The following is a 24,465-nucleotide window of genomic DNA, read 5'->3' as shown; positions in this document are numbered from 1 at the left end:
GTGATTGGAGTGTCGGGTTTAAGGTCATTTGGATGAAGGGCAGGCTCATTTTGCTAGCAGATAGCAGACTGATATAAATCTAAAAAGCTGCCTTGATTTGAACTCATAAATTTCCATCTACTGTCAAGTTGTGCAAAGTGACAGTTTTCAGTGTTGGACTTTTATGTAAAGCCAAGCCTAACCTGCGCAGAACTAACGATAAGGAGCTGTGACTGCATGTTTGTCCATTCCTGGTAACACTTTCCACATTTCTAAGTGGATCTGCTGACATCAGGCATCCTTCCACTGCTACAGTGACTTTGCAGAATACATTATTTGCTCATGTTGAATAAACATATTTATATTCATTCAGTGAAGTGAAGTCTGATGGTGACTCTGCGATATGTCTCTGTAGAGTAATGTAAAAGGCTCACATTTCTGAGCAAGCTCCATCTTATCTCACCTATCTGTTTTCATTACCTGAATGCTGATCGATCAGCTGTGTAAGTAGCTTCTCGGATATCGATCACATATGCCAATAGACTGAATTGATAACCGCTATTTTGCCATTTCACACTTTCTAACCTGGACTGATTGTATCTCGATAATCACATTAAAGCTCTCGCTGTGACACGCACCGTGACCTTGAGCTGATCCCAGCAAGGGACCATCTCAGCGAGTGCATGCATGTATTTTAAGTCAAACCCAGTGTATGATTATAGTTTCAGGCTTTCATTAAGATGATTGCTACTAGATTAATATAAAGACAAACTCGGCAGCAGGACTGCTCATGGTTAATGAATTCTCAGTGCTGCAGGAAATCAATGGAGGCTGGGTATAAACACACACTTGGCCTTGAGCTTCTTCTGGTACAGTTCATGAAATAAATGCTTTAAGCATGCAGACCCTTATTTAATACACATCCAGCGATTCTGTCTTGTGGCATTGCTTATGCAGAAAACAGAGGCTTTTTTTTCCATTCCTGGATGGTCAATCAGGATCAAAGAGGGGGGGAGGAAAGGGTGAGGTGCACTCCAATACACTTAGCAAATATGGGCTGCACTAGCCAGTGGCTCAAGAGAGGGTGGAGGGGTGGGGGTGGTTAAGGAATGGATGCTGCAGCAAGAAAGGAGATGCGCAGAGTGAGAGAGAGAGAGATGGAGGGGTTAGCTGGAACAAGCATGACATTAAAGTAAAATAAGGGAAAGGGAACGCCTCGGGAAACGAGTTGACTGCAAATTCAATAGAAGAAAAACAAGAGTTAGATGCAGGGAGGGTTGAAAGGGCTCACAGGGGTGCTCATTACCCACACACGGTAGATATGACCCAGTTTTTTTAAACCATTTTGCACACACACATACACAGTCTACATATATTCGTAGCATGAACAGAGCACGTGAAGAACATTGTGAGCAGATCATACAGAATAGACTGTGACAAAACCAAACAAACAAACACTCTCTATCCACTCCCACCGCTGCTTCATATTGATGAAACCACACCATTCATATGAGATTCTACAAATGTTAAATAGAAGCAGATTTGAGGCGCTGGTGAAGAAGAAGACAGTCCAGAAAAGTCAGGATTTAAGTGGTAGAGGAATGTATTGCTGATGAAGCGCTAGGGAGAGCTAACCTTTAGAGCATTAGGAGGTAAATAATGAAGGGATGATTCAGAGAAAAGGAGGAAATGGGATGATGACATTTTATTTTTCTTTATGAACCATTTAATGGCTTAAGACAAATGAAGATTCAGATTTCTGTTACTAAGTTACTGAGGTTGTAGCTTTATAACTCTAGAGGGAATGTGGTGGAGAGGAGGGAGTCATGGTCACATGATGGGTTGTTGCTACGCAGCCTGCAGCAGAGAGATATAAGATAACACCAAGTCGGGACCACAGAGAGGAAGAAGAAACGGGGGGAAAAAAGCCACTGAAGTTCACTGCTTTATGGTGAAGGGAGGGAGAGTGAAATAAGAGTCTGGGCAAACAAAGAAGTAAGCTGTAAAAGGAAATTAAGCAATAGGGACTTAGTAATAAAAGTGGCCTTCCTAAAATGGTTGGAATGAAAATGATGAAACAGAAAGAGCTCTGTAACTTTTTTTTCGCAGCACTATGAGGTGGGGGATAACTCAGGGAAGAGAACCACAACCTCACCACAAAAATATAAAATAAATGTAAAAAATGAATAAAAATGTCATACATACAACCAAACCATATGTAACCGGTGTGTTTCTGCATTGTGTCTGACAAAGAAAGGTAAAAGAAAGAAAAAGAAAGAAAGTAAATAACTAGCTCACTCCAGCTCCTCTCCCACAGGGGAATTGTAGAAAAGGGCTGCATTTATTTTTTACATTAAACATAAAGTACGAACTTACATGGAACATATTTGACATAAGATAAAAAAAAAACCCACCAACACAAAATCTGACATACCTGACAAAGAAAGGTAAAAGAAAGAAAGACCTCCAAGTAAATAACTTGCTCGCTCCAGCTCCTATGACCAAATACAAACAGTGGGGGAGAGGATTAGCTCAACCCACCACAACTCCCAAGCTAGCCAGAATGATATATTCATGCTAGCATTAATGGCACACATACTACACATTTCTAACATCTAACAAAAACAGGCACAATGATGACAATAATTGAACTAAAGACACAAAATCAGAAATATCAGGGTGGCTAAATATACATTATATGTGTGTTGTACAGTGTCTTAAAGAAATGACACCAACCTCTTCCACATGGGAATTGTAGAAAAGGGGAGAGGCCCAAGGGGTACACTGTATTTATAGGGTTGCACCAAAGAAGAAGAAGAACAATGAGGAGGGGCTCCAACTGATAAAGAACATAACTACAGGCTTGAAGGTCCTAAAAGTCAGGTATAAACTGGAAAATAAAATTTGTGGTCTAGAACACATTTTGTGTAATTATAACAATATGTAATTTATGGCCGGGTTACACATACAAGCAAATATAAAATGATTACAACATCTGGGAGGTGATCTCTTTATTGAAATACAAAATCTCACTGAGTAACTCTTAAAGCTTCTTCGTCTGGCTGCTGCTAACAAATGATTCGTGATAAATGACTCGGCTGAATCTGTGCCAAAGGAGGGTGAAACAGCAGGTTTTTGGTCTTCAAAGCTAATCTACAGAGAGCCACTTCACTTCCTATTAATGCTGCTTTACAGCTACAGTGCACTTCTCTCATCACTAAGCAGCTAATATTTCATATATCATGTATAATATATCATCTGCTTCCAGACAAGAGAAGCCAAAATAGACACAAAAAGCACAAAATTCATATCAGTGCTTTGATCGAATTTTAACCACACAAAAATAGTTTTCTGACAGGGTAATCTATTTTCCCCATAAAACTAGCCTTCTGCTAATGCATGTCAGCCTATAAAACAAGCAGCTTGTTATGGTGACTCAAAGTGACTGTTCTCATATCGCTTATGTCAATCCTGACCGGTCCATCTTTATAGAAAGACAGAAGAAGGAAAATTCCCACAACAAGGAGCTAGGAAATTGGTATTAAGTTACCATTAATCGTGATTAATTTAGCTGAGTAAGCAATTAATCCTATAATCTCTGCAGTAAGATTAGGGTATGACATCAGGCTTTATTAAATACAGTAGATAGAGTGGGTTTTGTGCAGGATATGGACAGAGTGTATTGATTGTTTTCCTCCATCTAAACTGTAAGTAGGTAGGTCTGGCAGTATTGTCCATTTGGCCACATGACCAGCAGTAAAAGGCAAGGACAGACAGTAAAATGGTCATGGAGACAGCCTGGGGCAAAACACTGTCCTCACGCGGCTCCATCAAATCTCCACTCAGCTACACCAAGCATTGTGCTAAATGTCAAAAGCACTGCCTCATTGAATGCACCATGGCCAAGAGAAAAGTCAAACAGACACCATCATTCTTATTTTTGCTTTTTTTTCCATTTCCAGTTTTCCTCGGCTCTCCGGGGTCCCAAAGCTCCCTGACAGGAATTCAAAGCCCATCAGCAAGGATGAAACACTCTTATATATTTTTTTGTTTTGTTTACTGTAACAAGTTCAAATCTTTTCTTGTTGGTCTGCAGTAGTACAGAGCAGCAGACAGGAGCAGGATCTATCAAGCAAGATTTCTGTAAGAGGAGCCCTGAGAGGGAGACAGTGGAGGAGGAAGAGGATCAAAGGGTGTAAGAGTCCCATTACTCTAACACTAAAGGAAAGAGTGCCCTTCACTGAAAGCAGGGCTTAATAGGAGATATACTTGTATGAGCTTGTAGGTATTGAACTTTGGGTTCCTCTTGGGGGTAAACTGCATCACTTAGTAGGACACACTCTACAGTCAGACCCAGGTGCCTCAGCCTCCCACGGACCTCCTTTGGTTTGTACATAATTGGTTAAGTGACGCGTAATGGTTTATTTAGTTACAGAGGAGACGTGTTTATGAGGAGAAGATGGGGGTATGGCCGGCAGCATGGTGGTGTGTGGAGAGGACACAAGATGTGTGTGTCTCAAAGCTGTGTAATGTGGACGCACATACACTGGGTGTGATTATGTCTTTCTGTTTGTGAGAGCACCTGAGCCACAGCACCTGAGGTAAACATGCACAATACTCACCAATTACAGCACATCGTCTCCACTCACTTCTCTCTGACCTCTAGCGCCTGATGCCTGTAACACTGGGTCTTGCTACACTACATATGTCAGGACAGTAATAAAAATAATGGAGACCTTTTATATGGGAATACTTCAAACTGTAGATTCTTCATCTTTGGGGGCAGGAAAAGAAATTTTACAGAAACCTTGAGAGATCTGCTATGTCTGCATATGGCAGTTATATTATGGTTGGACATTTCCCATGTGGGGAAGGGGTTTAGCTGTAGAGAAAGCATCCTGACTCCTGACATCCTAAAAATCACCCACTTAACCTATGTTCCCAAAACGCTGTGTCTAGCAGTCAAATGTTACGGGCTTTATTACCATCACTGAGTAGAGAGAACAATACATTGTTAAAATTCATGCACTGCACAAGTAAGTATACATAAGTGTACTACATAAAAATTTCCCAACAGAAGAATATAAATCGACCACCACACCACACCGCTTTACATTACAGGGCCTTTATCATCACACAAAGAAGTCAGGTCCCCTAATGCAACCAACACATATTCTCACATCCCCATGACATGAGCACAACACATGCACGCTTAACTTTGTTTATTTTTATTTAAGATGTGTCAGAAAGTAAGCACGGGCCAAAATGTCCTCACTTTCCAAAAATGTCCCCATTTCCAAGGTCTAAAATGCAGGTCCCCACAAATACAGCCATTCAAGTACACATATACACACATGAATAAAGAAAAACCAAAATTTCAATCTGAAGAAACTGTTTTTTCCTTACTTAACATGCCCCATGTACGACCAGAATAAGTGCATGACAGGGAGATGAAAAAGAAATAAAGAGCGAGTGAGAGAGGACAGTCAAAGCTAGTATGAATCTCTAACGCGCTCACGTAACCTTAGTGAGCTGGTCCCTAATGGACGAGCAGACACAGATATCACCCCAGGGCCCTGCATGCTATCTCAGTCTCTCCCCCTTTCACCTCTTGCACAACCTCTTTCTTTTTCAACCTCCATCGCTTTCCTTGTCTTAATCACCCAATGCCTTTCTTCCATCTTTGCTGACTGGGATTTTCTTTCCGTATCTCGTTGCCTTAGTCCCTAAGAAATATGTTTTTATGGGAAGTGTTTAAAAGTGTCGTGTTCCGATCATTCTTCATTAACTAAATCCACGCGCTAGGCTTCAGTATCACTGCAGGAGTGTGGCAGATACTAAAATGGCGAGACTTTGGCATATTCCCATCTGTCTGCCCATGCGTCTGGGCTCAGGTGGGCCATAGCAAGAGTCTATTCTCTTCTGTAATAGAAGCTATTTTAATCCCTGATCAGGAATGGAGAATAAAGTCACTAAGCGAGTCAGTATGACCTCCACTGCAGGTGTTACTAAAGAGAAAACCCCCGGTGCCCAAATGTCACCTCACTTTGCCAGCTTGTTGACAATGGAGTGATTAAAAGTATCTATTAAGCACGAGTCGTATTATGGCTCGGACTATTAATTCAGAAAATGTGATAATGACATTATTCTTTATAGTTGCGCTTTTCGGCTGCTGTGTTTCACAATATAATTGCAACTGAAATGAAAGTAAAAACGCCTGACAGGAAGTCAATATCTTACAAAGAACACTTTCCCCAAATAACCAACCCAGTCATCCAAGTCCAGAGAAATACCTCAGCATCGGTGAATCACAGTCTATAAAAATCCATTTTAAACGTGGGGTTCTGCCTGACTCATTTTTGGCTCATATAATTATTGACTGATTACTTCAAATGTGAATCGGTCTACTTGCTGTGCTTCTAGAAATGTCACTGTGATGAGTCACTGATGCAACTTTTCAACTTATCTTTTGCCAGGGTCTAAATTTTTAGTGAGAGCCTTATATACAATATATATGTCAAGATGTCAAGAGTCAGGATTCTTACTAACTTTTCATTTTCAGTAGATCCGTGATGCTTTGGCCACTCCCCAACAAGAAGACAGACGCATTATTATTTTTTAATAATAATATTTCACTACTAGCTTTTCCTCAAAAGGCACAGATAAAAAAGTGAACGCATGTGTCAGGTCTCCGCTGAAGCAGCTGGATCGTTTTAGATGGTTCAGCATTAAATTAATTGGACTGATTATCACTTTAACAGCAAACCATAAAAGCATCTCATGCAACTTGTAATTTTTACATTGCCTCTAATGGCAACATTTTATAAACTGAACTCCATGCAGGCTACCTTCAGTAGGACAGTAAGAGCAGTTTTTAAATCAGAGTAGAGGTTATCTGTATACTGCAGAAACTGTAGGAAAGAAGAAAAAGGACAGAGGATCAGGAGATTAAACAGATAGCCGGTCCTACCACACCCTACATCACAGAAACTGAATCATCTCTGCTCTGTGTCGAGCCTCTCGGTGTACCTTTTAGTGCGTCGGAACATATTGCTTGTTCGGTATTTCGGTGTAGTTGAAAGCTGGGCGATGAGAAGTCAGAAAGCAGCAGGTCTCTGGCAAAATGCTATCGCAATGCAACGCATACTGTGGCTCCCACAACCTTTAGAGGTGCGCTGGTGTCTGTGTGTCTGGGCAAGTGTGCAAGAGAACCAAAGGAGAGAGAGAGTGAGAGAGAGAGGGAGCACAGCACAGAGGGAGGGATGCAGGGAGGAAGGGTGGGTCTCTCTTTTAGAAAGGAACAACAAAAGGCGGCAGGGGATTATGGGTCATTTTCTCAAGGCTAAGGTGCCATAGTACACAATGTGGTTTTATGAGTTACTTGTGCTTCTGTTTTGTGTTTTCCTCTGAAGTCGATGCGAAATTAAAAGCTTTTACTGCAGGCTGTTTATTCCATGAATGAAGGAAGGAGAGTACAGGCAGGTTAATTTATCTCAGCAGTGACTAAAGAAATGACCAAAGGACAAGGACATGTGGACAGTTACATAAGTAAAAAAACGATTTGAATGGGATCAAAAAGCGGAGCTAATGTTGATGTAGTATGCCAGACGTGCATACACACATGCAAACTATCAATGGCTGTGTTTACCCATGAATGGTTGCAGTAGGCAGATTGAATTTGAAGCCAACTCCAGTGAGCTCATCTATAATACATAGTGGGTTGGTGGTGTCCTGCAGAGGCAAATGGGATGTGATGCAGAGGAGACAGTGACAGACTGAATTCAGATGGTAAAATAAGGGAGAGGAGGTGGAAAAGATGAAATGGTTGAAGAAAATGGTCTGGAAACAAACAGAGTCGGGAACAGGATCTCTGGCATCATATCATGTGTGATTACCCATGGTGACTTGGGATGGCTTGAGTGTAGATGGGAGTGGGCACAAGAGACTGTTGACACAGTATGGTCAGTGCGACAATACATAAAAGATGATGTAACCACGGTGATAGCACCCACTGGTTTGTGGTTTCTCGTTTTAAAGCTTTATAGTTTTCTATTTTCCTTTGTTTTGTTTTTTAGTTAAAGCTAGCCTGCTAACTCATCAGCTAGTACAAACTTTAGTAAGACACACACATAAAATGCACAGGTGTGCTACACAGACACGAACACCTTCTAATTATTTATGTAATACAAAAAAATTACAAACCAGAATTTAATTCAGCAAAACCGAAACACAGACTTCTTGGACGGGCTCTTAGTATGATTAACCACACCCCATATAGTAATGACTTCCTGGCAAAAATGTGACCCACATCTGCAGTTTTCTATGAGCCACATATGGCCTTGACTGATGGTGTTGACTCAGCTTGAGTCTGCCTGCCGCAACTCAGCTGCCAGCTTACAATACGAGGGACAGATGTCAAGTATGTTGTGACATTTGGGCCAAATCTGCCCCACCCAGAACCTGCCTTGCTGTGTGTCAAGCATGACTCATGACTTTCTGGCTTGCCCACGTAAACATTCACCACAGGCCCAAATATGTCTGCTACTGGGAAAGCAAGCTATGTTATCTATCAGACACTTAAATTCATCAAAAATACACCAAAAAGCACCAACAACACAAATACAGTTGGATGGTCCAGTGACTGATCGTGTTGTGTTTTGTGCTCTTGGTGTTTCTCTGTCTAGGTATGCTTTTACTGTATTGGCATTGTGTGTTTGGGATCACTGTCATACTGAAAGATGAAGCTGTTGCCAATCAGACACTAATGGTACTGCATGTTGGATCATTTTTCATCACTTTTCTGCATTCAAAATTTCATCAGCTTTGAGAAGATCTTCCAACACAACTTACTGAAATGCAGCCCCAAACCATGACGGAGCCTCCATCATCCTGACTTCCTCTGTATATACTGACAATGATTTTAACCAAATGTGGATTCATCACTCCATCAGACCAGCTGTCACTGATTTTCCATCCAGTTGTGTAATTTGCCAAATCTAAGCCCTTTCTTCCATTTTCCTTTCTTAAAAATGGCTTTTGACAGCCATTCTACCTTTCTACTAAGATCATTTCTGATGATGCTTCATTGAACAGTAGATGGATCAACTGAAGTATCTCTTCAGTCCTGTGCCAGATTTGTTCCTATTTCTTAAGGACATGACTTTCAGACACTATTCATTTAGTTTTTTTGGCCTGTCACTTCTTTTCCCCTCCATTTGTCCAGTTTCCTCAGATTTCTTTAAGGACACACTGCATCCCATGCTGGGATATGGAGAGTTCTTGGCTATTAGCATTTTGGGAACCAGCTTGCTGGTGCAGAAATACTATTTTATGCCTGTAGAGCTGTGTTATCTTCAGCATATTTTATATATTCAACTAAGAAAGAAATGGAAACAAATTATGTGCTTTTGTGACAAGTTGTGACAAAATGGCTTTAAAATAGATTATCTGCTAAATTGTCTGTGATGTTTATTAGTGACTTAACAAACTTCTTCTAAAATCTCCTAAAAATAGTCAGATACAAGAACTGGACTGACAGTGAGTGAAAAAGCAGCCAATGAATCAAGAAAAACTTTGAACCTTCAGAAAGTGTGGAGACTACTCCACACTTCACACAAGGAAAGGGTAGTCTGGACCTGTCCGAAAAAAAATCATCAGCACAATGCTTAAACTTGTATTAACTATTTTTTTTATGTTTCTGTCACATAACAACTTTGAGCTGCTCCCTTCTCACAGGGGTTTGCCACAGCAGGTAGCCCTGCATATTTAATTTGCCAGACTTTTACATCGGATACCCTTCCTGACGCAAGCCCAAAAGTAATTTGTGTCTCCAGTGACCGTTTTCTCAAACAGGTCACTCGTCACTGGTAAACCACCCTTGAGTGAAAATCTTTGGCTCTTTAACTGTAGTCCATTAAACAGTATAATATTTCAACCAAATACTTAATAAATGTGCCTACTTTATGCACATAGCAAAAATTTGACAATTTGGAACAAGTTGGAGAATGCGGCATGGCTTTCAGCACCATGGACAGCGCCGGGAGCTCCCAACTGGCCTAATAAGGCTTCCACACACTCCAGCATTACTTCAGGAGACCTCATCCTCCACACAAGGAATCCACACTCCACACCCTGAGCACTACTGAAGCATCCTCATAGCTTTCAGACAGAACGTGAAAAGCATGCTTGTGATCCCAGAGAGCTTCCCAGCCTCATGTACGCTCGGAAAGAGAGGCTTTGATAAACAAGATGTACCACAGCTTGGTATGATTGTTTTTCTCCATGGAGAAAATTGTGCTTTCCCCAGAGAGTAGATGGGTGGTAGAGAGAGAGGGATAGAGAGAAGAAAGGAAGGGATAAACAAAGGTAACACTCACCTGCTGTTTTTGCGAGGCAGTGGCAAATCCTTCTGGTAGAAACACAAAGAAAAGGACAAAAAGAGAGATCAGGTACAGAAAATAGAAACATACTCTTTCTTATGAGATATGACAAAATTTGGGGAGAGCATAAATAAAACATCACATGAGCACAGTACCAGGTGCACCTTTTGAGCATGTTCAGAAACATGGCTTGTTATTGTGGAAGGGGTTAACATCAGTTTCTATATCCTGAGTATAATAAAGCTCTGGTCCTGGAGAGGTTCGATAACAATTAGTTCATCACCTTATCCCGCTTCATTTTATTTTGTGTGTGCATGTTTCACAGTTAATTTTTGCCTGTGTTTTCGAACTACTTCTGCTATTTTCTGACACTGCTGCAACTGCTCCATCCCACCCTCCACCCCCCACCTCCCAGGTCCAGATGGACAGGAACACTGGGCTGAAACAGCGGCAGACACTCACTGCACCACACGAAAAAACCCCCAGCATGAACATAAGCAGATCTCACACCAGCACAGCCTGGCTCTTTACAAACCCTTCACACGAAACTAGAGGAGGACAGAGAGGAGACGTCGAGTGTAAACAAGCAGCGGAGAGGTGGGTGAGAGGTGGATGGTACCGGAAACATGCTTTTATGCTTGCAGCCTTATCTTGGAGTCTTCTGGCCTTCAGCTCTGTGTGTCTTTGTGTGCGTCATACAAAATATGGTGCTTGAGAGTCAGATATGAGATACTACTCAGTGTTTGGAAATGGATGCAATTAATGCATTAGCAGCTTCACACATGCTCCTGTCACACACAGGGTAAAGTTGTTAAGGTGCTGTTAGCATCAAATTGACCACCTGCTGACCACAGTCAATGTAATTATTGAGTTAACCTTCAAATCAAGGTTGGACGAATGAGTGGGGATGTGTAGACCTGCTCCTACTGATACTGATATATGCCAGAACGCATTTTTACATTGCTGCTGCCTGAGAGCCCCAGACACTAGTCACAAGGTTAAGCCTATGACACAGATGATAATTGTCAAGCCAAATGGAAAACTCTTAGTTAAACAGAGAACACTAAACTGGTCCTCTCCTCATCTCAGGATCAGACGCACGACGCAGGCTACACGGCTGTTCGACAGAATGTCCCGAAGGTTTACACGTTAACAAATCCGACTAAATATTCAGCTCATTGATCCCTTTTTCACTTTGTCCTTCATTGATCGGGCTAATTGACCCTGAGTTGTCAGATGAAAAGAGAGATGACTTACAAGAGCAAAAGGCATGAAGAACATCTGCGATGTGGGGGGTTACCTATACAGAGAAGCCCTAACTACACTTGACATCTAATGTTGCTGCAGAGTAGCAATTTAATCCAGAGGAAATGACCACATAAAAACTCTTTACAAGCTGCAAGGTGCTGTATTTTAGTGACAGTGAAGCTGAGTCCAGGGTCCACCAGTGTAGTACCTTTTCCCTGGAGATTCAAAGTGGCAACGTAGATGCTAATCTCACTATTTAGGTCTGCTTTTTTATTCTAAGGTAAAATATCACCTTCAATTTTTGTGAAAATTTTCTGGATGGATTTGAATGACTTGGTGAGCCCTCATCAATTCTAATCACTTGTCTTTCATATAGTAACAGCATCAGGTCAAAATTTAAACTGAGCAGAATTTAGCATGCTAATGCGCTAAACTAAAACAAATAAGGCTTTGTCCATACTGGAAGGGAATAAAACGGATGGACATTAATGAACGTTCTGCAACTTCACACAACTACGTGCAAAATAACCCCCAGCAGCATGAAGCACGTGAGGCATGAAATGAACTTTTCTTAGCTACCTGGTGAAGTGACTACCAATATACTGAATAATACTGTTGACTGACATATGGCTGATAGTAAATACATTACAGGGTGCCTAGGCAACCAGAATCTATAATGCCTGCAAAAGATTGTTTGGTAGCTTCACTTCGTGTGACAAGCGGGTCGCTTCCAGTTTAGATGCAGCTTAACATATTAAACGTTTCACTTGCTAAACATCAGCCTGTTAGCATTATCACTGTTAGCATGTTAAGGGGCGTCGACACAGGGGGAGAACAGTAATGATATAGTGAGCAGGGCGCCTGGATGTTAATGGAATTCAGTGACCTATAGTGACAACTAACCTATAGTAAAGAAATAACCTATAGTAACAGTAAGTGGGTACTAAGGTCAAAATATTTCAACTTTGAGGTGAGTAATTCAAACAACTACAATGGGAGTAATGAAAACCATTATTTAAAATATCTTCATCTCCAAAATTTTATATTAGCCAAGCCATCTAAAACTTTCCTCTCCAGCTACCTTAGAAGATTTCACCTTAAAGTTTTTTACATCTTAGAGGGAAGGGGTCCCTTTATATGATTTATTTGTTAGTAACTGCAAAGAATCATCTGATATTATACTGCATGCATGGAAGGCAGATTTGAAAGATTATTTACCTGATGAAGAATGGTTACAAGCATACTTTAGTTCAGTCCCAAAGGGTAATCGTATATTCTAAATTACTGCATTATGAATGACTCAAATAGGCAAACAGACATGTTAGCTTAGTGCGCTAACTGAGCCAAATTTGCAGAGCTGGTGATGGCATGCCTAAGAGCAGAATAGCCCCTAAATCTCTTAACTTAAGATAAATCATCGAATCACACTTTCTCAAAGTGACATCTTGAAATGTCAGTCCAAGACCCCAAAACAATCAGGTAACAGTGATCTAGGTAGCAGCTGTGACTGACTAGGCCAGATCAGACCACCATCTTGCAGAAAATATAAATCCTCAAACTGGACGATATGTAACATGCACGGGCTAAGAGTTTTATTTTCAAAATGTTTCAAACAAACAAGTTCTCAGAATAGCGGAGAATTAATTAATTAACTAACAATTCAACCACGTATGACCTCAGTGTTCTCAGTGACATTCACTGCAGCAAATCACCAAAATGTTGTAAATTACACCTCTTTTGTTCAGGCATGCCTAGACAAAAAGAACCATATGGCACACTAAACAAAGTACAGCCATCTATTCATGTCTGAGAGAAAAAAAACTGGCACCATGAATATCTTTCGCTGCTTTTCAGAATTATACCTGGGAGTCCAAACTGTGGAGTGAATGTGCAGGTCTGTAGATGATAATTATTCAATCTTGGAATGAAACGGCCTTTATTAACCTCAGAAAATCCAATCAAATAGTTCTTTGTCACCTTCACTTACATTCCGTAATTCTTAGGCATTGCTGTCACATCGTATCTACCTGAATTCCCTTCTTAATCCTCAATTCCATTTTAATCTGTTAAAAGGTCACAAAGTGATGAATTGACTTCCTAATTCCAATCTCTACTTCATCAGTGACCAGTGTGCCAGAACACAAGCGCACCACTATGCTCCGAAATCGACCTGTGACTCCTAACTGCAGCATTTCCAGAAGATAATATGTTGTTAAGGAAACATGATCCTCACTCCGATCTGAAGCCTGTGCCTTAATTCTCCTGTGGCATAATTAGTTTGACGCAAGGCTTACTGCTCATTGCATGGTTGCGTTTTCTACGTCAGAGGCTGATTTAAAAGCCACCGTCCGAGGCTGATGTTCAAACTAAACGCTCCCCGAGTCCCGCTAATGAAGTCTGGCGGTGGTGAGCGGTGAATGACAACAGATGGGAGGCTCTGTCACAAACATGTCATGCTCACCAATCACAGATTAGAAAGCTACACAATCCCACGCTGTATTTGCTGGCTTCTCAAACAGGAGCGACTACACTGTTATCATCCAGGTTTGGGTGCGTCCTCTAGGGAACGAAACGGAAGTTTGAGCTTATGAATGACTGTCTGATCCCATTTAGTCGCAGGATGTCACACAGTTGACAAGACAGTATGGGAGTCTGTGTTTCAGGACTTTGTATCTATGAATATTTAGATGCTTTCGCTGCAGGGCAATTGTGCCACTGTCTTGTAATAACTGTGGTTTATGCACAATCATTTTGCATTTATATTAATGCTGGGCTGTTTAATATCTAACCTGCAGATAACCTGCATTCACAGTCCAGGCCTGTTTTATTGTTGTTTTTTACATTTATCTGTGTTTTTCACAGCTCAGGGCTAAAATGTGCAGGGATGTTCAAATTTGTGTTCTTTTTTAAATTATGTTGGATGTTGTTTCATTAAGCTACAGCCAGTCAGGGTCGAGCATCCTGATGCAGGCAGTAAACAACAAAGACTTGAAAGGCCAGTGAATTTTGTCTCCTGGTACACACACTTGCTGCTCATGTAACTCAGCCATAAAATATCCCTTTGCTGTAGTGTCCTTCAAGTCATATTGGCTGCACTACAATTTTTTTTTAAAGGCCTCAGTGATAATGAAATGGCATTAGTTGAGCCGCATGCCTGTAAAGCACATTGCTGCTCGGTGGGGATGCGCCAGCAAGTTCAATCATTTTGTAGACACTGCAAAGAAAAATGGTGGTGAGCCGGCCAGGGAAGGAACAACAGGGATCAATCAAGGGATGTCATGCTGCTAGGAGACAGTGCCCAGACCTGCCATTGTCTACAGCAGTGACTGACTCACAGATATGAGGCTGACAAAAAGGCAGAGCGGCTGAGGACGAGGCATGCCAAGCATAAGAAAAGATGGTCTGGTCATTTGTGAAAACAACAAGACTGAATAAAAAATGACATGTAAAAAAAGATATTAAATATATTGTTTGTTTGTTTTTTACATTAGGGTTATATGATAGTGTAAGAAGCTGGTCCAAAAAAAAAAAAAACGTATTGTAGGGGTGTAACATTGTGATATATATACAGGAGAAGTAGAAGAAACTACTTTTGGTTGCTCCCCTTGTCAGATGGGGTCACCACAGAGAGTAGCTCCACATGTTTGATTTGGCAGTTTTACACCGGATGCCCTTTCTGACACAACCCCAAAGGGGATTTGTAGATCTGGCTGGAATTGAACCAGCAACCTTTCACTTGCCAACTGAATGTGTTAACCACTTCAGGGGATGGTCTGAGTATTCCAAAAGCTGCTGATCTACTGGGATTTTCCCACACAACCATCTGTAGGGTTTATAGAGGATGGTCTGAGAAAGAGAAAATATCTAGTTAGCAGCAGTTTTCTTGTTGATGTCAGAGGTCAGAGGAGAATGGACGGATTACTTCAAGCTGATAGGAAGACAATAGTATCACAAATTATGATTCAGTAGAACCAAGGTATGTAGGCAAGCCTTGAAGCGAATGAGCTAGAGCAGCAGCAAAAACCACACTGAGTGCCGCTCCTGTCAGCTTCAAACAGGAAACTGAGGCCACAGTTTGGGCTCACCAAAAACTGCACAATAGAACACTTAGTACCAGCTAAGCACTTTTTAAATACCACAGTCTACTTGCTGACCATGTCCATCCCTTTATGACCACAGTGTGATCGTCTTCTAATGGGTGCTTCTAACAGGAGAACACACCATGTCACAAAACTCAAATCATCTTATTCTGGTTTCTTGAAAATGGCAATGTTGGTACAATGGCAGCCTAGCTTCTTCTTAATGATTGCTAAAGTATCGTTTGATCAAGTCATGCAACACAGATATTTTACACAGGAAACAGCTGCAAAGGAGGAGTGAGAAAACCAGTTAAACCAGTTCAACATCATCAAAAACATTCATTTCAGTTAAGCCGTGAGTACTGCAAAACGTTGTTCTGTACTGTAGTTGTGGAATGATTATAGTTACTATTCCTTCAAACAAACAAACCAAAAAATGTGGAAATTACAAATTTCAGTTTGTTTTGTAGCTATTTCACACATCTCTGATAAACCAGGCTTTTTTTGACATATCTTCTGCATGTTTGCCAGCAAGCCTATTGGAGGTTGTAGTGTCAGAGTGGAGCCAGCATAACGAGGAGCAAAGATCCTGGGTTTTTTTCATGTTTGCCGTGTTGAAGCGATGCATCACGGGTGTGACCCCTGACTGCAACTGCAGGGGAGTGGGGCGTGTCACCATATGGTGCTGAGAGAATGATTGTGTGTGTCTGTGTGTGAAAGAGGGAGCGAGTGACGGCTGGGATGATGAGACCCAGGGGACTGACAAAGCCGCTGATTAGGACATACAGAGCCAATCACATGTCAACGCACAATTTCAGAAACACACACACAGTCGTAAAGACAACACATTAGAGAATAAAACTCATGCAAATAGCCCAAATGTGCATATTAAACTAGAAGTCTACGTTCTCCCTCCCTCTACCACACTACCCTCCCTCACATATACAAACACTAAATCAATCAGCTGGCCTGCCTCCATCTATAAAATGCCAGGGACTTTGCGAGTGTGACTCTATGATGATTAATTCCCTTACAGCTCGTGTCATACATCACAGCAGCAGAGCAGTGAGCTGAGCAGTGGGGATGATGAGACATGAAACCATCAGGACACCTCACCACTAATCCTCCCCTCATTCCTTTATACCCACTCCCTTTCTTTTTCTTTTTCACAGAGTCGAGGGTCAATTTGGCTTCAAGCAGCTCAGAGCGCGTGCTTACAATCCTTCGTCTCGGTAAACGAAACTGGCAGAATATGAACCGAATGAATGAGAGAAATGAAATGCACAGACTGCATAATCACACTAGCGTGCACAGAAGCCCCACAGGAGGCTGGCTGCAGTCTGCCCAGCCTGTAGGCTCATCTCTCCACAGTTCACTTGACTGAATCACACAAAGATTGTGGGGTGGGTGTGTGTGTGTGTGGGGGGTATGACCTGTGGTTAAGCAGGCTACTTCATAATGGATGAACACAGTCATTTGAGCACAGCAGATCAGTATGCATGAGTGGCCATTCATTACCAACATCTCATTAAAGAGACTTTTAAAAATTACATGAATGTGATCCTGACATGAGCTTCACGGGGGGATGTTAACTGACTATGACAGAAAAGCTACTATTAAAATATGACACGTATGTGACACGAATGATGAAAAATATATATGTTTGAGTGTAGTGGAGCTACTATGTTCAACACCAGAGACACGCTGCGAGTCTCCAACAGGACAGATGGAGAAAGAACTGATTTTTGTTGTGAACTTTATGAAGGTTTATCTTAAAGAACTACAGTAATGAGAACTAGAACAATAAAAGGATAATTAAATCAGCTGACTGACAGGAAGTGAAAGGCAACTATTACACAATGTAACACAGTTTAACACAGTTTTTGTTTTTCTGATTGCCTTAAAATGCAAAGTTTAAAAAGAATATTACTTCCACAACCTTCAATGGATAAAAAAATCAGAGGTTGAGGAACAAGATTTTTGTTACAGTGTTGCTCATTTTGTTAACATAATCGCCCAACACAGAGAAGATTCTCAGTTTGGGACTAGTAGGAGACACAAATCCAGCCTCAAGGCATTACAAGCCAGTGCACTCTTAGTGCTGGTCCCAAGCCGGTATAAATGGGTAAGTTATATCAGGAAGGGCATCCAGAGTAAAATCTGTGCCAGATCAAACATGTGGATCCATCCATTGTGGAAGGGCTACCAACAACATGTTTTTTTTTCCATTCATTGTCTCTGCTAGAGTAGCTGTGCATGATTCACAATTCAAAATAAACATCAGTTCCTTGTACCCCTCAGTTCATCCTCTGTCTGAAACAAGCTGCAGGAGAACGTTTGAACAGCAAGAGGGTGGGGCTTCTCCAATCCCAACATGCCCATATTAGGGATGTCCCCATTCTTTGATATCATACAGAGCCAGGAGCAGAAAAAACTGTCTGTAAGCCAGCGTTTAGAGCACTCTGAAGCTCAAGCTTTTGGCTCACACAGATTACTTTCAGCCAAGGCTGACTTCATTGATTGAAACTTCAACCATGTTTAATATAAGGCCCACCAATAATAAGTTAAAGTGCAACAATTCATCTATAATGGCTAAAAAACAACTTTATTTACAGGTTAATGGTGAGTGCTGGGTTTATGAAACACATGTGTTCACTTTTCACTTTTAGTGATAAACATTTGCAGTGTCTGCTGGAAAAGTATAGCTACTGCATTCGGCTTCAGTGACAGAGTCTGACCAAAAAGTAAAAATAAAGTCGACTGTCTGAACGTAGTAATCATGTAGGACTGTGTTTCTACAACTGGAAGAGGATGGATTTAACACAAAAATCGGATTCCAGCCCAGACCAGCTCACCTGCAGCCTCCGCCGCCGTATTATCCCCGAGTCATCCATGGTGCAGTGACGAGCCGTGTGGCTCTCGGTCGGGATTCCCCTTCACTAAAACAATTCTGTCACCTTACACTAATCTGGGTTGTGACCCAGTGAGGATGCTACTTCCACTTCACGCCCGAACTGCACAACACCAACACAACAACAGCAGCAGCAACAGAGTTCCTGGGTGTCCGGTGTCACGTCGAAGAAGCCCACGAAAACGTGCCAAGAGGTCCCATTGTTTTTATTAAAAAAAATGCCCCTTAAAATCAGCGACCGTTATTCTCTAAGCTGCACTTGTGATCGGCGTCCTCTGTCTCCTCGGCTGAGTATCACGCCGCTCTCTCCGCGGCTCCTTCTAGGAGCATCCTTGACATTTTCCCAGTGGTCCGTGCGCTTTGATGCTGCCCAGCTGAGCGACTCGAAGGCCCGGAGAACTCAACGTCCATGTGCGATCAGCCGATCCAAACACTGAAGTACTTCGGTCACTTCACGACAATCTCCACGAAGAAAACGTGAGCTCGTCTCCACGTGTGGCCACAAAGGACAGCGCGTTCAAGGCTCGGCGAGGGGGGAAAAAAAACACTCGATTATTTTACACATAACTGCACGGTGGTACGGACGCGCGTCGTGCCCCAGCCCCTCGGTCAGGGTGTCACTGCCGCTTATTCGCGGCGGAGGAGCCTGTCCGGTTCGGTCAACATCACCTTGTGTCTGAGAGTGCGCGCGCGTCCCCTCCAAAAAAACAAAACACACACATTAAGTAAAACTCTTGTTCGTTTCTTTCACCCACTCGTCGTTCCTCCACCCTCTCTCTTCTCGGGTGGAGCGGTTACTTATGGCACCGCAGCAACGCGATATTTGTAGCCCCTTCTTGGGATTCCCTTTCGCCCCTCCTCCTCCTACGCGCGACAGAGACGCTCTTCTCTCCGGGATGAATGGAGGAATATCCAAACACTCTTCCACAGAATCCAGCCCAGCAGGCTACAACCACACACAGGCTGTAGTGGTGCCCTAATTGCTGTTTTGATTTAATTTCCTGAAAGACAGTTTTAGATTGGAGATCGGACCTGGCAGTTTTTCAGCTGATGTGTGAAGAGGCCTGTTAGAGCCTAAATCAGCACCACAGACAGCGACACGGGATTAAAGTTTTTCTCTTTAGCTTTGGCACATTCATTTCTCATGTGAGAGCATTTTTAAAAGTTCGTTTCTTTGTTTTTAAGACATTTAACGCTGACTTATGAATAAGTGAAGCATAAAAAGGCACTCAAGGGGTGAACCAGTTGTGTCGACACATAACAGACAACTTAGCAAAGAACCAGTTTTAAATGTTATCTCAAGGCACTTTGTTACAAGTAGTCTGTTTGAAAACAAAAAAACACATATTCTGCTCAAATTCCTTTAGTTGAATCTATTTTTAAAAACATATTAAAGATGGCACAGTTTGGCAGATAAAGTTTAGTATTTTTGTACCAACAAGGTGATTCCCAAAGAGCTCTCAGCAGGTGTGCAGTGTGTCCTTAAAAAAAAATCCAGCAAAAACCTAACACATTGGTTGGTCCATATTCACGGAAGCTTCAACAGAAATGGTCTCAGTGGAAGGGTGGCCAAGAAACTAATCTTAAAGAAGTGAAACAGGGCGAGAAGGCAGCCAACATCCCAATGTCCTCCAAAAACTGTGGAGAAGTATTCCTGAAGACTGCTTGTCAAGAAAGAGTTCAGAGATCAGGCTATGTTGAAGTGTAAAGACATGAGGCTAAAGACTTTTGCACATTATTCTATATCACAGTGTAATCAGGGCTGGATAATTTGACATCCCGACACTTTATTTAGCCACAATTTCTGATTGATCTCAGACCTAATGCTCTGCATTGCAGCTTTAAAGAGATAGAAAACCCATATGTCCTGCACCCATCCTCTACCTTCTCCTGAAGTTCAGTATACTCTGCTGTCTGCTCCAAACATACTTACCGCTCCTCCTCTTCCATGTGCAGGGTGTTCCTCCTGTAAAATGTTTGTCCAAGCCTCCATGTTCACTAATTGTCGTAATGGTTGCGTTCAGTTTCTATAAATGTGTTTATAAATGTGTACTACAGTAGTAATAATAACACCTGTGGGCAGATTTCCCAACATGACATAATCAAAACAAGCCACGAACAACTCTACATGCATGTTGTTCGCAAAGACATACACAACCAATAATTTGCATACTCTTGTGCTTAGGCTTTTATCTAAATGTGCAAAAATATTTTAAAATACAAATGATGTCATCTGTCTTCTGATAGTTGATCTAAAGCAATGAATATAAACTCTTAGGCATTTCCAGTTGCACCACTCTGACCTTTCATCCATGCTGTGGCCCAGAAAACAGGATTATTGTGCATGGAGAATAAATGTACTTGCATCAGATATCAATAACTGCCCTGGATATATGTCAGAATGTATATCAAAATCTGAAAAAGGCATCATTTCTGGTTAATGCTGGTGTTATGGGAAAAAAGATTTCCTTCCATTACCATCCTTCAGAGACAGACAGACTGGTGCCCCTTTTGGCAAAGTCATTGCGTAATGCTTTGCTGGAGATTAGGACTTTCACACAGTTTTTATGTAACATATGGTCCAAACTGCCCACACAGGCATGACCTCATCCGTGCCAAACACAGCAGGATATCTGCTGCAAAGCATTGAAGCATCCAAACTCGGCCCACGCTGGTTCATCCATAAGGAAATGGCCAGGAAGGCTGCGGGGATGCTGTTGACAAGAACAGTCCATCTGCAGAGAATTCATATGCGAGATTCTCGGATAAACAAACAGGTCATCTGACTTCAGTATTGGCTGATTTTTTTCTATTCTCAACAGTTAAACCAATATTTTACATTAAAAACAACATACCTGTATTTATGGATATCCATCACTCTGGCCCAGCCCTGAATACTGTAAATGTTTTAAATGGATTCATGGTTTCCAGAAGAAGAGCCTTCTTGTAGCACCACCCAAACAGATTACTGCAAATGCTTGAAATACATCCATGCCGCCCTCACTGGCAGAACTTTGGTGATCCCTTAGTGTTTCCTTTATAACCATAATCAGCTCAAATGTGTGTCCAAATCTAGAACACAGGGTACTAGCATTGTTGTACTGTCACATCTGTAGCTGTCATACACACACACACGCACACATATACACACACATATATATATATATATATATATATATATATATACATATATGTGTGTGTATATGTGTGCGTGTGTGTGTGTATGACAGCTACAGATGTGACAGTACAACAATGCAAGTACCCTGTGTTCTATATATATATATATATATATATATATATATATATATATATATATATATATATATATATATATATATATATATATATATATATACATATATGTGTGTGTATATGTGTGCGTGTGTGTGTGTATGACAGCTACAGATGTGACAGTACAACAATGCTAGTACCCTGTGTTCTATATATATATATATATATATATATATATATATATATATATATATATATATATATCCCAGATAGCCAGATGGCCAAGCCACAACTGCAGTTTTCAAAGGGCCACATGTGGCTGTTACTTGACCACATTACGTCATCATGAGTCTTAAAGTCCAGCATTTACGGGAAAGATATGATGTAAATTGTGATATGGGCCAGCTAATGATTTCTGAGCAACGTCTGGCCTAAAGGACACTTGCCAGTGCTTGTAATTGAGCTAGAAGTGCAGAAAGGTGCCCAAATCAGGTCCAAATGTGTCTGCTATCGGTCACATATAAACAGGCATAATTATGCATTGCACATTTGTTTTAGTTAGTCTTATTGACTTTGTAAAAACAGTAAAATCTTTAGCTGTCTGAAGCATTTCTGGTTATTCTCTGTGGTACAGAGGTAGCACAATGCACGCGAGCACTCTTAAATGTCCTTATGTGTGTAGATCTTAGTGTAGATGTCAGAAATGTCTAAGCTGTAAAATCAAACAATACATCTCTCTGCAGTATCACAATGTTTGCGAAACCTTTTCAGAGAAAAAAAAAGGCTCCTGTAAGCAGGCTGTTAGATTAAATGGAGCTGTCAGGGTCGTCTGGCTGGGAGTCACAGAGCCAGATCATCTCAGTGCTGATGGCAGTGGTTTGTTCTGTAGCCGATGTGCTGCCTGAACCCTGATAAACAGGCAAAACTGTCCCAGCACTGTCAACATCTCATGCACACAAAGCCTTGTTGTCCTCCCACTCCCATTCAGCTCTGTTACAGCTTTGAATGTCCCTTATGCTGCAATAAAGCCAGAGGACACATAGCAGGTAACACAGGCCATTAGTCTTTCTGCCGCAAAGGCCGGACTGAGCCTACAGTTAAAAATCTTAAGAGCATGTGGAAGTCTGGCTGGAAGACATGCTTTTGTGAGTTTCATGATTCTGTCATTATGGTTGCTTTAGGATAAACTGCTGGTGCTTTGCACCCACTGAACGCAGAAAGGTTGTGGCTCTCATAGCTTCTTACATAATGGTTTTATAATCCCTTTGAGCTCCGAGAGAAACAGCTGCTCAGTTTTGTTTGGAACACGAGTTGACGTTGCTGTTTTGTTCATCTCCAAAGGACATCAACACTCTACCACCAGCCTGTGTTGCACTCGCACTTGCCTTTAAAGCAGGATCGCGTTAATGTGAAATTACAGATCGCAAACAATCTTCGTCTCCTGCTCATTACTGGCAAAAATTGTCTCTCCTAAATTTCCATCTTATGTGTGAATTCCTGTTTCTCCCCCGCTGTTGTGAAAAAAACTAATATTTTTGAGCTGTTTGGGTAGAACATGGCCTTTAGACTGGTAAAGCATTTTTTAAGACACATTAAATTAGAAATAACAAACAAAAAAATAATTAATTCCATCCACCCATCCATCCAGGGAGCCCAGACCTCGCTCTCCCCGGCCATCTCCTCCAGCTTGTCCGGGGGAACACCAAGGCTTTCACAGGCCAGCTGAGAGACATAATCTCTCCAGTGTGTCCTGGGTTTGCCAACAGAACGACATCATCTGCGAAAAGCAGAGATGAGATTCTGAGATCCCCCAAGTAGAAGCCATCCTCCATAAAAGTTATGAACAGAATCATGCAGGTAGAGCACCACTTTGCCCTCCTGAGATGCCTGACAGCTTGCCACACACCCGATATTATATTCAGCCACTACACGAGCCACGTTCCACTTAGCCTGTCAGTACCTATCAACTGCCTTCGAAGTCCCAAAGGCCTGACAGTTCCCTTCACCTCTGGTGTCCATCATCTGGTTCAGGGGTTACCACCATGACAGGCCGCAGCTTGGTGCAGCAGCTTCAGCAATGGAGGTGCTGAACACAGTCCATTCAGACTCAATGTCCCCATTTCCCTCAGAATGCTGTTGAAGCTCTGCCGGAGGTGAGAGCTAAGATTTTGCGGACAGGGGAATCTGCCAGGCGTTCCCATCGCACCCTCATTCCACCCCAGGTATGTCCAGCATTATATTCATATACATATGCACCCTTATGTTTGAACATGGTGTTTGTTATGGACAAACTGTGGTTTGCACAGAAGTCCAGTAACAGAATACCAATGGGGTTCAGATCTGGCAAACCGTTCCTCCCAGTCACGCCCCTCCAGGTCTCATATTCGTTACCCAATGAAGTCTCCCAGTAAGACAACAGACTCCCTAGTTGGAGCACCCTCAAGCACCGCACCCAGGGACTCCAAGAAGGCCGGGTACTCTAAACTGTCATTCGGCCCATAAGTGCAGATGACAGTCAGGACCCGTTCCCCGACCAGAAGGTGCAGGGAACAAACCCTCCAATCTACTGGGAAAAAAACATACACGCTGTACAGGCTGCAAAATGAAACTATATATATAAAAATAAATAAATAATAAA

At 41.8% G+C, this 24,465-nt stretch overlaps 1 protein-coding gene across 3 annotated transcripts in view; it reads right to left on the bottom strand.

Annotated features, from left to right (window-relative positions):
- The window catches only part of LOC134625931 (microtubule-associated serine/threonine-protein kinase 1-like), a 53,013-nt gene extending 33,612 nt beyond the window's left edge, over positions 1 to 19,401 (bottom strand). Inside the window, exons 1-2 of one of the 3 annotated variants that reach the window (XM_063471323.1) lie at positions 18,541 to 19,401; positions 10,356 to 10,387 (exon numbers count right to left, since the gene is read on the bottom strand). In XM_063471323.1, coding sequence (XP_063327393.1) covers positions 10,356 to 10,387; positions 18,541 to 18,579 — 71 coding nt within the window. In that variant the 5' untranslated portion in view covers positions 18,580 to 19,401. Of the gene's footprint in view, positions 1 to 7,008; positions 7,177 to 10,355; positions 10,388 to 18,540 lie in introns of those variants that run through there. The other 2 variants (XM_063471324.1, XM_063471326.1) reach the window with 2 other exon arrangements.
- Positions 19,402 to 24,465: the final 5,064 nt, after the last annotated feature.

Source organism: Pelmatolapia mariae, linkage group LG4 (genome assembly GCF_036321145.2).
Source record: "Pelmatolapia mariae isolate MD_Pm_ZW linkage group LG4, Pm_UMD_F_2, whole genome shotgun sequence".
In the NCBI taxonomy this organism is placed as follows: Eukaryota; Metazoa; Chordata; class Actinopteri; order Cichliformes; family Cichlidae; genus Pelmatolapia; species Pelmatolapia mariae.
This window is presented reverse-complemented; position numbering and strand designations above follow the sequence as displayed.